The 16,828-nt window shown below is 37.7% G+C and overlaps 1 protein-coding gene across 1 annotated transcript in view; it reads right to left on the bottom strand.

The window, feature by feature from the left end:
• Window positions 1-3,465: 3,465 nt before the first annotated feature.
• Window positions 3,466-16,828, bottom strand: part of LOC113228165 (NACHT and WD repeat domain-containing protein 2) — a 37,015-nt gene continuing 23,652 nt past the window's right edge. Inside the window, exons 17-30 of the mRNA XM_026461386.1 lie at window positions 16,577-16,789; window positions 14,933-14,993; window positions 13,496-13,645; window positions 12,554-12,741; window positions 10,578-10,707; window positions 9,908-10,032; window positions 8,975-9,126; window positions 8,445-8,663; window positions 7,891-8,095; window positions 7,504-7,648; window positions 6,955-7,117; window positions 6,739-6,870; window positions 4,718-4,942; window positions 3,466-3,823 (exon numbers count right to left, since the gene is read on the bottom strand). Coding sequence (XP_026317171.1) covers window positions 3,679-3,823; window positions 4,718-4,942; window positions 6,739-6,870; window positions 6,955-7,117; window positions 7,504-7,648; window positions 7,891-8,095; window positions 8,445-8,663; window positions 8,975-9,126; window positions 9,908-10,032; window positions 10,578-10,707; window positions 12,554-12,741; window positions 13,496-13,645; window positions 14,933-14,993; window positions 16,577-16,789 — 2,253 coding nt within the window. The 3' untranslated portion in view covers window positions 3,466-3,678. The remainder of the gene's footprint in view (window positions 3,824-4,717; window positions 4,943-6,738; window positions 6,871-6,954; window positions 7,118-7,503; window positions 7,649-7,890; window positions 8,096-8,444; window positions 8,664-8,974; window positions 9,127-9,907; window positions 10,033-10,577; window positions 10,708-12,553; window positions 12,742-13,495; window positions 13,646-14,932; window positions 14,994-16,576; window positions 16,790-16,828) is intronic.

Genomic DNA, 16,828 nt, shown 5'->3' with positions numbered 1-16,828 from the left:
CACTATGGAAGTACCCCCTTTCCAACAAAAAAAGAATCATGAAAATCAGTTCACAAATACCGGAGTTATCGCTTAACATACATACAAAAAAAAGAACATACAGTCGAATTGAGAACCTCCTCGATTTTTGAAGTCGGTTAAAAATACAAATTAAAAACGTCCTAAAAAATGTAGCCCTAAATCTTTTTTAATGTTATCAATAATTTTGTGACGTTTATTACCAAAAAAAAGATTACCTGCATAAAAATCAATCTATCTGCCTAGCCTAATCATACTAATATTTACTCACACTCAGTCTGTTTCTGGATGGTTTGTAAATTAATGTCATGACGAGAATATCCGCAGTGAATATCCGCATCAATCAATGCGGTAGCAGATGTGGATTTAAATTTTTTGCTACAGTTGTATTTCTAGGTTTTACTTTAGATGCTAAATAGCAACGGGGTCCACATTATAAGTAAGTTATCAAAACGGCTCAGCTCTGCAGTGTACGCGATTAAAAAAATACGAAAACTTTCAGACATCGAAACCGCTAAATTGGTTTACTTCAGCTACTTTCACAGTTTAATATCATACCATATTTTGCTAAAATGTTTGTCCTGCAGAAACGTGCGGTTAGGGCAATTTACAATCTGGGCCCCAGAGTGTCATTTTAGAGGTAAATTTAAAGAGATTAACATTCTTAACACTAGCGTCCATGTACCACGCCAGCACATCAAGCTACACATTGACGTATCTTGTTCCGTTGCACTGGAGGCGATTTTCGAACAAAAATGTGTAGACGAGCCGTTGTCCGTACATTTATGAAAATGTAATTAAGTTTTTTCATATAAGGGGCAATGCATATTTGCCATTTACGAGGTTTCAAACTATAGTGAAACAAAAACTTGATTCTAAAGGTTTATTATACAGCTTCTGCGTACCTACTTGGATTACAAAATCTGTGGTAGTTAACCGCTTAGCTCTTGCAGGTATTTTCGATCTAAGATGTTTGAACTAATTATTGTAAACGATAAATGTAAAACGCGTAAATTGGAATGGTTCTTTGTAAAATTAAAAATAAGGCATTTAATTAATAACTTTTGTAACTATAGCGAAAAAATAAGGTGGTTTACATTAATATTAGACAAAACTGGTTGATGACTGTACCACTTCTGTTAACTGTGACCATGGGACCTGTAAAGGGCCCGAAACGTTGGTTTGTTTGAAAAAACAAATATACGCGATTTAAATCCGGAAAAGTAGTTTCATTTCCTATGTGTAACAATCGCGAAAACCTAAGAACTCGAAATGATAAATGTATTCAAATGTACATTGACAAAGAGCAACGCTCATTCTTCTCAGGGGAATCTGCCTTAAGAATGAGCAATAGAGTTTAATCAATATGACGATGTGAAATGTAAACTGTTTACATAAGAAATTAAGATGACTTTGATTTTATACGAATTATTCGCGGATGCGGATGCTGATATGACAACCCTAGTACGAACGCACACACCCGCATAACTCGCGACATACTCGCGTTGCATAACGAGGGTTGCCACACGCGACATTCATTACAGAATTGAAGCGGTCGCTCAGTGTCTAAGAAATGACATTAAATACACGTAGTACTCGTAGTAGTGTTCGCATCTCTGGGCAGGAGCTCCCAAATATCAGCTTGACCCACTTGACTCCATCAAACGTAGGGCTGTTCGTATTATCCATGATCCCAAAATCACAGACGGTATGGATCCCCTTAGCCTACGGAGAGACGTTGGCTCTCTGTGTGTGTTCTACCGTCTTTATAATGGGGAGTGCTCTGAGGGACTTTTCGAACTGGTGCCACCGTCTCGTTTCTGCCATCGCGCCTCCCGGCAAAGGAGTAGAATCCATCCCCACATCTTAGATGCCTAGCATTGTTCCTCGAACCTGCAAGGTGTGGAATGATCTTCCTCCAGAATTATATCCTTTGCGCTATGACATGGGGTTCTTTAAAAAGCGTGTTTACGGGGCTCTCAAAGGCTGGCAACGCATAAGCAGCTCATCTGATGTTGCAAATGTCCATGGGCGACTGTGACCACCTCCTATCGAGTGACTCTCCTGCTCTTTTGCCTCCTTCTTTACATATAAAAAAATACACGTGTCTATGTTTGTGGTAGTTTCAACAAGAGTGCCTCAAATTCAACATTTCGTTTATATTCCATAATCAAGATATACCAATCCTCGGTGCTGGTATAAAATGTTACGTAAGTGGGTAACCTTCTGCATTTGAAAAAGGTTAATTCAATACGGCAAGAGATTACATAAAAACATCTTAATTTTTTCAAATTATTTTGACATCCTGTAGGTGCAGCTAAAACAATGATTGTAAGAACCCTACAACTCCGAGTGAAGTGTAGGTATTTGTGAGTTAAACAGGCGGGAGTTGCTGTACTTGTTCTTATTATACTATGCTAGGTATTTCTTTTGAGAATTTGAAAAAAAGGTAGCGTACATCGTTCTTTTGTTTTGTAGAAATATACTACTACTACTTGTAACTAAATAATAAATATATCTAATAAGTACTACTAAATAAACTATCACTAACTTTACCTAAATCTGAGTAGCTAACCAATCACTTCAATTTCAATTTCCTATCCGAAAATTATATCCAAAAACCTTTCGCTTATTATCACAATAAAATAACTTAACTAAACTATTGATAAAATTTAACAAGGTACATACAGGGTTATTTGTAAGGATTATATTACTAACATCATAAACAAAGACTTTTGTTTTGCAAAACATGATAAATTTACCAAGAACAAACTTTGAAGTTTTTGTTGTGTCTGAATAAAGTTGTAAGTTCAAACGTGCAAAGTCCTCTCCTCTGCGTTTTCTTCTTTCTTTTGTTACCTCACAGCTAACTGTACATAGGACCCGTCGGCCCAAGGAAGTCCTCAACGACCCTGACGACCCTGTCACTCTCACCGCTTTGAAGGCCAACCAGATCGCTAACTCCACATAATAACAACTGGCCTCGCCGGTGAGGTCGTAGAGTCCCCCATTTCAGCACGTACACTAGTAGATTCTCTTCTATAGCACGCCCTTCTGGCGGAGCCGAGGTCCGTACCCATTTGGGCGCCCTCAGGCAAGCTGTTTTAGTTTATTTTTAACGGGTTAAGAGCCTTCAGTGGTGCAGTCAAAGCCATCAACGGCCAAATGCAAAAGCTTAGTGTAAAAAAAGAGTTACCCAGCACATTTATTACCGTTCAGAGCGATATTATTAAGTCATGCAATAAACATAGTTTATGATGTTAGTAATATACACCTACGAGTATGCTAGCATTTTATAAATAACCCAAAATAGTACTAGGCTGTAAATACTGGAGAAGATACTGTGTGTTCGTTTACACTCATGTTAGTAATTTAACACAGAAACGAGAAAGATAATAATGTAGAGTTTCTCAACTTCGAAGATAATAAAGTTGAGGTTCAGTGGCATTCTGTTATCATTCCAAATTCCAGCGAAAGATCAGACAAACTACATTTTTTAAATTCTCTACAGTCTATGCTAGTAATAGTGAAATTGTATTGGGCATGAGACGCCTATAAAGAGAGGGTAAAATACGAGAAGGAATTTTTCACCTACAGTTCTTTATATTAAGGAAACATCCTAGATTTGTTGTGAATATCCGTTAAGCAATGTTACGTATTTCATTCGTACGGATCGACAATGTTTAAAATAGTAAGGCAGCCATCTTGGCCCGCTAAAACGACTGCCTTCCCGCCGTGTGCGCTTGCGACGGCGGTCACTTCTGCCGGAGCACGATATTCAGCTATTGCTTTGCCGTCTATAGTCCTGTGGTGAAAACAAAATATAACAATAAGCTAAAGTTGAACATTGCTCGTATTAGGTCGATTTCAAAGCGTCGTTTCTAACTGCGTGTAATACGCGACACGTTGACCGCGTTTCGCCAATCAGATACATTTCCTTAACAGCCGGCAGAAACGCATTGACATAATCAATCTTTAATAAAACATACATTTCTGTGCATACGCTCTGATTCAACCATCTTCTGGCCTTGCTTACGTCATAATCATGGGAAGTAGATCAGAATTCCATTCAGGAGCTATAAACAGATCCCTTTAACCGCTCACGCGATACATGCAGCCGTAGACGCATACCACACCTAGTGGTGCCGATTTTTCGGATATCGAAGTTACAACAGGTAAAAGAACTAATGTTAATTGCTATTTCGGTAACTACTCTAGCAAACCATAAAGTTTTTAATGCCTGGGTCTGTCATTTAAAAAAAATAAACAACTTCAAAAATACGTCACGACAATCGTGTGTGTTATTGTTTGGGCTGGTGATTTCGGTGTTTATTTATAGAAAACCTACCGTAAGTAGCGTTTTTTAAGTTTACCCTGAATATAAATATTTATAAACTATACTTTAAGGAGTAATTTCATGGTAAACGTTAAATCACTCAAACCGAATATTATCATATTTATCCAAGTACACCAAAAATTTCATTAGTGCTTTTTAAGTGCAGGATTTGCGGTGTATTACTGCATTTTATTTGAGATGTTTTTGTTGGTAGTACGGAGGGTATTTAGTAATGCAGAATAATAATTTTTATTTATAAAAACTTGTATTTAAAGTGAATGCTTTTCTAATTTGCGAAACCAAATAGCCGCCATTTTGCAGTAGGAGGAGCGCATCGCGTGAGCGGCTAAGTTCCAACCTCACCTAAAAACCCTCAAAGTCTTCCTCCCACTATGATAATAAAACACATTCTGGTCCGTCGAACTGAACATGGTAATAATGGAGAAGACACCCTCAGCCGCTCTGGAGATTAATGGTTGAACTGTGGTTCCACGCTTCAGTTCTATAAGTTCAAGGCCACCGCGGGTGGGAGCACATAGGCCAATTTTGCCGTCGCGTGTACAGGAGCCGTTCCAACGTGGTACAAATCTGAAGATTAAAAATACACGCTAATTATCAGAAGCTCAATGAGTAGTCCCCAGCGTTGGACAAGGTTACGGACTTGGACCCCGATTCAGAACTCTTCGATACTTTAACCGAATTGTTTGCCTGGATAACGTTCTCGAATCGAAGGGCGCTTTCCGAGCTATTCAGAACATTCGAGTTAAACGTTGGATTCTGATTCGGATACGATATCGTTATCCAACAGCGTTTACGGAGTTAGTCGGTGAAATAGATTATAAGAAATAATCTCAGAGTACTAAAAAAACGGATCTCATAAGTACGTGGAACTACGTCTATTTGCTAAGTTTTATTGAAGTATCCCCTAGTTCGCCACTATACAGGATTTGGCACTGGAGATAAATAATAATAGGTGCTCACTACTCAAAGTATATTGAGAGAAAAACGCCTTGAATTGGAGAAATAGGAAAAACAACCATTAAAATAATTGCTCCTAAATTAAATTTAGGCGCTATTTGTAAAAATGAATCTTCATGCGTGAACAGCCACCCTTAAAGGTGGATGATTTTCTTCAAAATGACATGGGACCACTATGGAAGTACCCCTTTCCAACAAAAAAAGAATCATGAAAATCGGTTCACAAATAGCGGAGTTATCGCGTAACATACATACAAAAAAAAAGAAGACAGTCAAATTGAGAACCTCATCCTGTTTTGAAGTCGGTTAAAAGTAAAATTCTTGTATGTACATGTTTAAGAATTTAAAGGCCTAAAAATATAGGAATGCATTAGTTTAGCATTAAAATAAATTAATAAAATTGAACAAAATCCAGACTTTATTTAAAATAATGAAAGATTTCCATATTACATTATTGCTTTGTAGACACCGAATGAAAGTTACCGAACGCCCGATAACCGTATTCTGAATAACGTTTGTAGCCTTTGTCAGTCGACAAGTTCGAGTAATCGTACGGGTGTGACGTCATTTCGGTTGGTTTGGAATACGACATTTGGGGAATTTATTGCTCCCCTAACAAACAATAAAACGGCCTCGTGAACTTGGTGAATGTAGCGAAAATGTTGTACGCTTTCGTACACCGCCAGCAATTCCCGATAATAAGCAGGCCACTGAGCTTGCCGAGGAGTCAATTTCCTGCTGAAGAAAGCAAGGGGATTCCAGGCACCGTCCACCTGTTGCTGAAGGCAAGCACCAACATGGACACTTGATGCATCGGTAAATAATCCAAGGGGTGCATCCATGATCGGGTGTTGCAATAACGTGGCACTAGATAGGCTAGCTTTACAGGCTTCGAAATGCTCCAGAAGCTCCGGCGTCCATGAGAATGGTTTATAATTTCCAGTTTGACGTTCGATTCGGGTGTTGTGAATAAAAATGAAAAGAAGTCTTACGTTATCAAATCGAATCAGTCGACAACTGAGTTATCGTAAGGTTTTGAATAGACCCTCTGGTCCAACTGAGTTCTTAAAGAGAATGTCGTTGTGTTCGTAAAAATCGAAAGTCAATGATGAGATAGGTAAGCTTAAAAATAAGACAGTGACCCGCCATTTTTTATTACATGAAGTGGCGAGACGATCAAGTCATGTACCTGGTAGTAATATTAGCGACAAGCCTACCCTAGACAGTTTCAGTGTCACTTAGATCGTTGTTATCACGTCACAAGTTGATAAATACTATGTGTAGTTTTACCGGCACCCTTACCCTTCAAATTTCCCACATTACTGCTTAGCAGCATAAATAGGTATGGTGACAGTACTTTCCTAGACGAAATCTTTCATAAGAAGCTTTACTGCTAGAGCGCTTACCTGATGTGCCTCTTAGTTTTGATATCGAGAATACCAGCCTTGTCGTTACCAATAACAGCTACCCACAGTGGTTTGTGTGGCAGGGCCACAATCGATTGCATATCCTTTATACCACTGTTCTTTATCGGGATCCTGTGGCGAAGAAACAACGTTAATGCCCTGTTGAAACGCTTTTTAGGAATGACATCTATGAAACCCAAACTTTCATCTTCATACCTGTGCAACCTAGCGCCAGTCCTAGCATGGAACACATGCAGACAATCTCTCGACGACTTGTCAACTCCTGGAGCGACGATATGATGTTCATCAGCAGTGACCACTGCTGCACGGAATAGCGTGCCTCGTACTTCGTAATCTGCTATATAGATTCTTTCTCCATCTGTCCGTAAAACATTAACCATCGGAATATAATCATCATCAGATGAAAGTTGTATACTGCTGAATACATGTCATGCATCCCCAATAGTAAACCGTGGCGGTTTTAAACCGCCTGCTACTAGCCCCCACAAAATGAAATTCGACCTATCAAGTCATCGAACCGTTCGGTGTAAAATGGGCAATTCCTGGACTAGGAACTAGAAGTCCAAATAAACAATTGGTAAGCGAGTTGGCGCTAAAACTGCAGTCTAATACATTAAAAATCAAAGCTGTTTAAATCCAAAAACGTTTACATTTACGATTAAGTTTTTGTGGTCGATGTAAATATCACTTTTAACCATGCTTTTAGACGTATTTTATGATCAAAGACTAGAAATAATTGCGTACCAGGGACAGTCCTAGCAACAATATGAGCCACGGTGATACTATCAACGTTATCATTCGAACCTTGCATCGATATTGTAATAAATTTGGTTCCCTCTTCTAGGAGTAATAGCTGTTTTACTCCCTTCTGTTCTTCTTTGTATATTACCTAGAATATAAGATTTAATATAGCGAGAATATTAGTTGTTTAAGTCCATGCGAAAGCTAGATCAAAGAAGCAATTAAATTTGTTTTGACGTTTGTTTATCTCATCATTCACTAAACAACTTGTACTTTCTAGTTTAGCATTACTTTTATCCTGGACATAAATGGACCGCCGCCAGAAGTTAGTTGGCCGTAAAAAAAGGGGCAGAAAACACATTTTTTATATGCAACAGTGAGATTTTGAACCTGTTTTTCTACCAAATCCCATATGACAACATTCCCAGATTCAGCAGTGAGCACGTTTTCTCCCGTCGGAGTGATCACAGCATGGGTCACAATAGCTCCAAGAGGCGCATCGGCAAGTTGAGCCAGAAGCCTTCCAGTGCTGGTATCCCAGAGGCCCCAGCAACTTCTAGTGACTGTGACTGCGAGTTGCTTGTCCCGAGCCAGACTGGAAATAAAAGTATTTGGGATTCGTATAAAGATTCAATTGGTTTTCACCATGATTTTACTTCAAGATTGCTTGGAATACCTTATTTTCTCAGCAATATGATCACTTTCTGTATCAACCCTGTTTTATGTTGTATGATGTTATAATGTAATATCTTTAAGTGTGCAATAAAATATATTTATATTGTGGGACACTTTGATACATAAACAAATAAATACAATTACTTATCGGAGAATATTTTATGACTACACAATTTTATGTGTTGGTTTGTAAGAAAAGCTCTGATACTTGCTGACGAATGGCCTTCGATATTTGGATCAGTTGTATTCTTTATAAGCACGTGTCATACCTGATAGAATCAATAGGCAATTCCTGTCTGTCAATTTTATGGACCTGTTCAAAGATGTTATCTATGTTCCAAATTTTTACAGTCCGATCGATGGAAGAAGTAATAACGTTGTTCCAAGTTCCGACTGTTAATGGTTCCAGTTGGACTATCCTTCCGAAATGGGCATCGAGGATTTTGATCAGTTTTGTTGTTTCGAGACTCCAAACGTAGAGATTTTTTCTGGAAATCAAGGCATCGGCTTCAACTTCGTGGTGGTGGTTTACACATTAGTGTTATAACGGGTATTAGAATTTGATTAAAGTATTGGAGTTGCTTTGATCTAGTAATTATCGGTGTATTGATATATGTCAGATGGTTCAGGGATATTTCACGGCTCGTGGGGATTCACAAACTACATACCGATGCAAGAATGGCTAATATTCCTCACACTAATAGGGGCAGAAAAAACTTGCAAGGGATCTATTGCTACCGATTTTTTATACAGCACTAATTTTTCAAAATGGCTGCCCATGAACAATGGCTTTCTGTACCTGACACCAGCAACAGCGTACTGATTGTTGTTGCTGATCATAAAAGAATTGGACTGTGTCATCTTGGTCGAAATGTTCCTGATAGTGTGTGGAAGCTTCAACACTATGCCTTCGAAGCGATAATCTTTTTCTGGCTCAGGTTCTTTTTCTTCCTAAATATAAAAAGTTAAATTGACAGATTTGTAACCTTTGCTTTGTTGAGAAATTTTGGAGTAACTTATTTCTTATGCTATAACAGGAATTCTGACGTCAATCCTTGTAGATATACCATTTCCTTTTATAAAAGTAAGTCGTTTTTAAAGTATCTGATCGTCCTAATAATGGTGAATTATACAGTGATTTCATAAGGACGTTTGTGGTAATAGATGTGGTGATCTCGACGTCTCAGGCACATGTCCGTCCTGTCTGGTCCATACTATACAATATTTGAACTATTGTATGACAAGTTATTAATTAATTTTTATTGCTAAAATATTTATGTAAATGATATAGAAGGACTGCTATTTAAAGATCCAAAAGCAAGTTATATCGGTTTTAAATGCACACGGTTTAAATAACCGCCTTTATTATAAACATACATCGTATACGGTTCTGAGTCTTTTGCATTCAACACGTTCCAGCAACTTTTATCAGGTCGTCTGTCCACCCAATGGACAATTACTAAAAATCTCTATTTATTCATTAGAAACATCAATAGAGAAATATGAAAAATGGTATGGTCTTACTGAAAGCATTTGTCTGCTTTATATTTTCAGAATCAGAAACCACATTTGTTGCCAATACATAACAAGGTTTATTATTATTAACGTCTTCTATTTAACATGGTTCATCCAGCATCGATCTGCAAAATGCTTTAAGCGTTGACATAATGCTATAATAAAAGATTTATGTTGAGTTAGGTTCGTTTTCAAATTCAAATCGTTATTCACAAACCTCTTCTTTGTCTTCTTCATCCTTCTTTTCGTCTTCGTCGTTCTTCTTTTTCTTTTCTTCCTCATGTTTGTCTCTCGGGATAATATGTTCGAAATCCCATACCACAAAACTATATGTTGTTGTTGCTGGAATTCGTGTAGTAAATTTTAGAGCATATATTAAAATTGACAACTTATGGAATTCTTGTAAAACGAATTTTGAATATGCTTTGATTGTGTCATTGGGGGTTCATATATTAACAGCACCTATCATTGAACGGAGGAACGTAGAGTCTGAGATGGCCAAGCTTATGCTGTACCTTCAATTAATTGTGCATGACAATGGCAGTAATATTTTAAAGTACACTAAGGTATGTCATATAGTATGAGCGAATACCCATAATAAGTAAAATAAGATCTGAGAGCACTGTTACACCAGAATCAGATTAGATAAATTTGATTTCTTAATTGTCTTTACCAGGAATCGAAACCGTAGTTTCATTAGAAATGAAACATTTGGTTTTTCCAAATGTAACAAGCACATAATTGTTTTTTTTTATTCAAACAAACCAACGTTTCTAGCTCTTTACATGGCTGACAGATTGACTAAGTTACATGGTAAAATATTTAACCACTTAGTCATTATAGTTAACTAAATTCAAGACTTCAGAGAGAAGAAGTTAATCACTTACCAAGCAACATCCGGTCCTGTTTTCCTCTTTTCAATTGTAGCATGGCTTCTGCAGTATCTGTTTCTTTATGATTAAGTTCTTGTACTCTCTCCCAGGAACATTTCTCTTCTTCAAGTTCGAATATAGTTACCTTAAATTATTTATTTTTTATGACTTAAATTCTGCCGTACCCTTGTGATTAGAGATGGGTGCCAATTGCAAAATCTTGTACGGCGGCGTCTGATGGTTTTCCGACCATGAAAATCTGGTATATTTTACAACTGTTTAAAAACATTGTTTAAATAAGTATTTGAATTCATTTTCAAGTTTTTTTTGAACTTGTAACAGGTAAGTAGGTGTTGTTAACAAAAAATAATAAACTTCTAAAAAGTTTGTAAAAAAAAAACAATTATATAAAAATGAACGCTCTTAATAAATTGAATCTCGTATGAATTAGATGTACCAAGACAGAAACACAATGTATTTTAATGGTATAAATATTGTATAGAAATAATAGTAAATAATTAGTAAAGAAACTGATTAAAATAAAACAATTTTCTTAAACGGGAAAAGTGCTGATGATCAACAACAATTGAACAGATGTTCATGAAATATAACTAAGAACAAGAAGTATTTTGGCCACTTAACGAGGGGCAATAGATACCGGATTCTTCAACTAATGATGCAAGGGAAAATCCACTACCATATTCACAGTGTATGGAACTTAATGAGCGATACGATCTCGACCTATTCAACACGTTGTGAACTTCCAAACATTAGGAAGTGAGCTGTAAACCAATATGAATTTGACACAGATCCTACGACGACAAGCGCCCGATGGCGACTGAAGGGGCAGCGGGCAGAACGGCGGGTTGTTAAGCCACAGGACAATTTGCAAATTTTGGGATAAATATGATTTAATAACTAATAGAGCTTCAGTTAAAAAACCAAAATTTAGCAGGTTCTTTGTAATACTTAAAGATAAAGATCTCCATATAAAGATTACGTACAAAGTTAGACTTTTATTTTGCCTTGTTTTCAGGATTTTATATTATCAAATAAAGTATGGATATACTATATTGTGAAACATATTAGTAATTTTTTTATACAATACTCTTAGGTGTATCGTAAATTTTTTGGAAGACCGTTATTTAATAGTAAATACGTAAACCATTTGATCAGCAAAACAGTTTTTCCCGTTTCTCCTCCGGTGAATCGCCTGTTGTCTTCTTTCGAATTTCTTTATCAGATCATTAATTCAATTGGATTAAGAGACATTGTTACGTTATAATCAATAGGCGGAAAGTCGATTCCTTACCGAAGCGTAGCTGCCATTCTTATTGTTTCACAGTTCTGTACATTTGGGCACTCAAAATATTTACAATTGAATATTTTTCACATGGACGCCTTCAACCTCAATTATCTCAGATTACAAGGTTGAAATTCAAAATTCAGTCCAAGTTACGATCTGTAAAATTGTATCTATTGGACTAGTTGCAAATTTCATGCGTGTCGGTTGAGAAACGGCTGAATAATTCTGTCTACACAGAACCAATATTCTAGATTTGATTAATCAAATAAATAAATTAAGAGCATTTATTTTTATGTGATTTGTTATTTAGATTCTATAAGTTGATTATTTTTAGTAACAGTACCTGCATACCTGCTGAAGTACAAGTGTAAAAAATGTTAAAAATTAGGCCGCAGTTGAAAGATTGATTTCAACAATGTTTTTATTGATCATGCCACGACCGCCGGTGGAAATACCATCAGACGCCGCCGCTGACGATTTTACGATACTCGCACATCTTTAGTATTCACTAACGGTTAGAAGTGCCGCTGCCGCCATTGTTGTTGACGTCATTGCCTTTCCAGTGGTGCCAAAACAAGGGCAAAGTAGTTTTGCCGGAATATAAAAGTGAGTAATGCGAGTGCGTTGAGTTACAATCCTGCAACTTGTAGCTGATCTCCACTTAAGGACTCCAGAAAACAGTTACCTGATATCCCCTCTCAGGATCACTGGTGTAAATCCTGCTCCAAGTCTTATTCATAGCAAAGGCTCCTCGACATCTCAATGGCTTCATATAATTGCCATTTTTGCAGAAGAAGATGAGCATTCTGTCGTCATCGAGATCGCCGCTCCACATGGTTAGGATATAGTTCTCCAGGTCGGTGAACTCCATTGCTGAAAAAGTAAAGGTGGAATTGGAAAGAACGCCTAAAACCTCTTCAAATTATCTTCATTGATGATGATGAAGATAATTTATGCCCATTTAAGCCATTATCTGTCACATTGCCCCAATGGTTATAGTAATCACACGTTTGCTAAAGACCTGTACCTCCTTCGACATGCAAGTTTTGTCATAAATATGGCTACAGATAGTATCTACAATTTTTTTTTAGAATTTTAATTTAGAATTTTATTTTTATTGTGTTCAATTCAATTCTATAATGCATTAACCATAATGTTACGTTGATGGATGTTCAAATATTCATATTCATGACGGGGTCTAAATTGCTAAGTGTGAACGCGTGTATGATTTTTTGTCGAAATTGTTTAAAAATTGAGCATATTAATCCCGTATTGGTGGTTCTGTAGAAGTCGGTGCCTGCCTGTTTCTTTTTGTGACGGTCTTACGGTTGTTTCCTTCTAGTGGGCGGCGGAAGCGCCTTTTCCTGGTACTTACACAGTGTCTCGTCAACAACCCAATGTTGCACATACCTTCATTAGCTGCGTTTCTATCTTTTGATTCGTTCACTCGCATTATTAATTTGTTCTATGTGGTACTATCAAGACATAAGACGATTAGTTTTGTTTTCTATGAGAGGTTACTTGAGGTTTCTAGATACATCAGTACGATCAGGAAAAAATATCACCTAGCAATATGGCCACCCGTCATAAAGTCTTGTGTTTGTTGTTGGTACATTTAGTAACTTACAGAGTATTTCCCAATGATCATCATAAGGCGTGGTCTCGGGTGCAGGATGTGTCTCCTGGTGTTCTCCTCGCATATTGTACTGCACCCAGGAGTTGGGGCCATAGATGATCATGTTGTGATTGAGGACATACACTCCTCGAACTGTTTCCCCTGGAAAAAAACCCAAAGATTTGTGTCGCGGAGTGTTCCGATAAATTTAGTAAAATTGCCATGTTGTTTCTGGTTGCGTTTGAAAAACGGGTGTCCCGAGTTGTTAAGCCACGAGCAAAGCATTAGTAGCTTTATTGTGTTTTTATGGTATATAAATCCACCACAACGTAATTAACTGCCTCTGTGGCCGAACGGTTACCATGCCGGACTGCCACGCAGAGGTTTCAGGTTCGATTCCCGCACCGGTAGAAATATTTGCCTGGCCCACATCTATTTCTCTCGTGAGTTTGGGTGTAATTTGTGGTTGTCTATGTGTGTGTCCATGGTTGTGCGGGGCTATGTTGAGGTATGTGAGGTATGGGAGACGAGGACGATTTCAAGAAGGAAGAAGACCAGCCGTAACATTAGTTGCACCGCCCCGACTGATTCTAATCATCCTATTTTGTCCAGTTGATACCAAGGACGTTGTTATATGTGTCACGCTTTCATTGTGTGTCTGCGGATATTGTGGAGTATATACCTACGTGTTGTGAGTACCAACTCAATATTTATCGACCTTCATGAAGAATGAGTTTTTGCTAAAGGATGTCATGTACCGACGTTTACGAGGTTGGTCACCGGATACCCACGTTGCGTCACACATCGCAATCCACACGTATACATAAATTGTATTTTATTATATTTTATGTAATATGCCTGTAAGGCATGTATATGTAACCTATGAATCTGACTATAAATAAATATGTATATAACCAAAAAAAAAAACAAATAATATTACTACGTATTCCTCTTAAATCACCAATGCGTTGTCAGTCGTCGGACTATTCACTATTATTGTTTGAGACACGAAGTACCTATCCTGGAGGATCCAATATAGCACCTTGTCATTTGACATTTATATACAGGTAGTGCGTTAGTAGTGGTTATTGGTGTTATGATGTGGTTGGATTGGAATTGGGCGGGTCTTGTTGGTCGGATGAAACTCGAGAAGTAGGCGAACGTCGTCATTCACAGGGGGGCTGAAGCGCGGAAGGCGACAATGGGGCCAGTGGAGAAGGCGGTTGAGGGGAAGATTTCGATGAAGAAGTGGTAGGAAATTGCCAAAGACAGGTAGCAGAGGAGGTTTGTTAGAGACTGTTACCCAGCAATCGGACACATTAAGTTAATAAACGGTAAAAATTGGTGTGATATGGTGATAATCTGGCAAGCTGTGAAAGGAGAAAACGTTGAAACTGATGCTTGTAAATTACGATAAAAATATGGACGGGTAAATAAAAATAAAGGTACCTTCATCAAGAGGGTTGTCGATAGTAATGTATTCGCTAGTCAGCATGTTAAGCAGCATTGACTGGAAATAAAAAATACAACACGTGACCTTCTTCATCTTCTTGGACAAGCAGATTTCATCACAAAATTTTCCTTCACAGTTAACGAAAGTTATTCCTACAAAACGTTCAGAAATATGTAACGTAACATTGAAAATAAATATACTCGCTAAAGGCGGCCAAACGAGACAAGGGCTGGAGTCAATGGCCCGAGAGTCTTTTATTCAAAGTTGACGCAAAATTTGGGTTATTTTACGAAAGATTGAAGCTTGAATTCCAGTTTCCATTATCTAATAATAACTTTAGAAACTCGTCAATTTAATATACATGTCAAAGTATGGCCGTAATGGAGACGTTGGGGGAAACACCCTCAACCACTGACTAAGGAATTACTTGATAATTGGCCTATTCACATTTCGTTATCAATTAGTTGTTAAGCGGGCCAATGAAATTAAATAGTAACGCCAGTTTATTGCAGTTAATTCGTTTATTTACTTTTTCACAGTAATTAGTTCGAAAGTACCTACAAAAGATAGATCAGGTCAAAATGGATTTTAAACGTCACGCGGCAAGTTCACAAGGAGCGACGGCCGCCATCCATCAATTTTCAAGTCAACACACACAAAGCCCCTCTTGTCAGCGCGCGTTCGCTTATAAACATTGACAATCCACTTCAATTTTTATATTCCTATGGCAACTCTGTCAACCATCATGTCATAGGATCACGTCAGATAACTAATTAAATTGATTTAGTAGCAGTAAAGCTCCTTGTGACAGAGTTCGTCGAGGGAAGTACTGCCACCTTACCAATTTCTGCCGCTAAGCAGTAATGTGAGCATTACTGCGTTCCAGTTTTGAATGGTAAGGGTGCTGGTGAAATTACAGGCACATGAGACTTCAACTTATGTCTCAGGGTGACGGGCGCAGTGGTAGCCTCTCAGATTTTTGAGATTTAAAGTTCTGAGTGGACAGTTATGGACAGTCGTGTCGCTTATCGTCAGGCGCACAATTTGTTCGTCCCGTCACTCAGTATCATAAAAAAAACTGAACGGATTCAAACAACACCAGCGCCACCCTCTCTGCGACCTTACCTTTTAAGGATGTCATTCAATTTGAACTGTCATACTGAAAACAAAGAATGATCGAATGAACGCAAACACGGTAACTACGCGCCTGCTCTTACTATGGGAACAAATATTACACATAAGAAAAACGTATTTCTCAACGTACGGCGCGTCCCTCTCTTGTCACCCTGCAATTTTGAAGTGCGTACATTATTTTGTAATTTCATAAAATTCTAAAAAAGTCTAGCTTCATTTCCAACAGAGATTACTTAATAAGATTCGTAGGTAGCCTTAAATTGTTTATCTAATAATTGGAAAACAAGACGCAATAATAATATTTTAACTTATATATTTAGCTAAGATTTATACCTTCGTAAAGTACATTACGTAGACAATAAAACGAATTTTGTTACATTACATTTAAAGTGATAACTGTCTCCGACAAAAACATTAGATTGACGACTTTCTATATAAAAATAGTACGAAATAAACTTATTAAATAAATGTTAGATAACACGTTTAGTAATACATAATTTACTCACCACAGAATTATTAGTGCTGGCAGCAGCCCATTTATTATCTGGCGATAGTTCCAAATTCTGCATGATGCCTTCAAGTTGTGGACACAGATCTCGTGCCAGGTCTGATGTGGATAGATCCCAGGAGATGACTCGGCTGGAGATGGAAACCACGTAACGGGTGTCTGAGCTGAGACGAAACCCGAAGACTGCGAACTGATGACCTTCTAAAGAATACTAGAAGTAGAAGAGATGATAGACTAAGTTGAAAGAATT

This window comes from Hyposmocoma kahamanoa, unplaced genomic scaffold, assembly GCF_003589595.1.
Source record: "Hyposmocoma kahamanoa isolate Upper Pololo Valley unplaced genomic scaffold, ASM358959v1 224, whole genome shotgun sequence".
Taxonomy (NCBI): domain Eukaryota; kingdom Metazoa; phylum Arthropoda; class Insecta; order Lepidoptera; family Cosmopterigidae; genus Hyposmocoma; species Hyposmocoma kahamanoa.
This window is presented reverse-complemented; position numbering and strand designations above follow the sequence as displayed.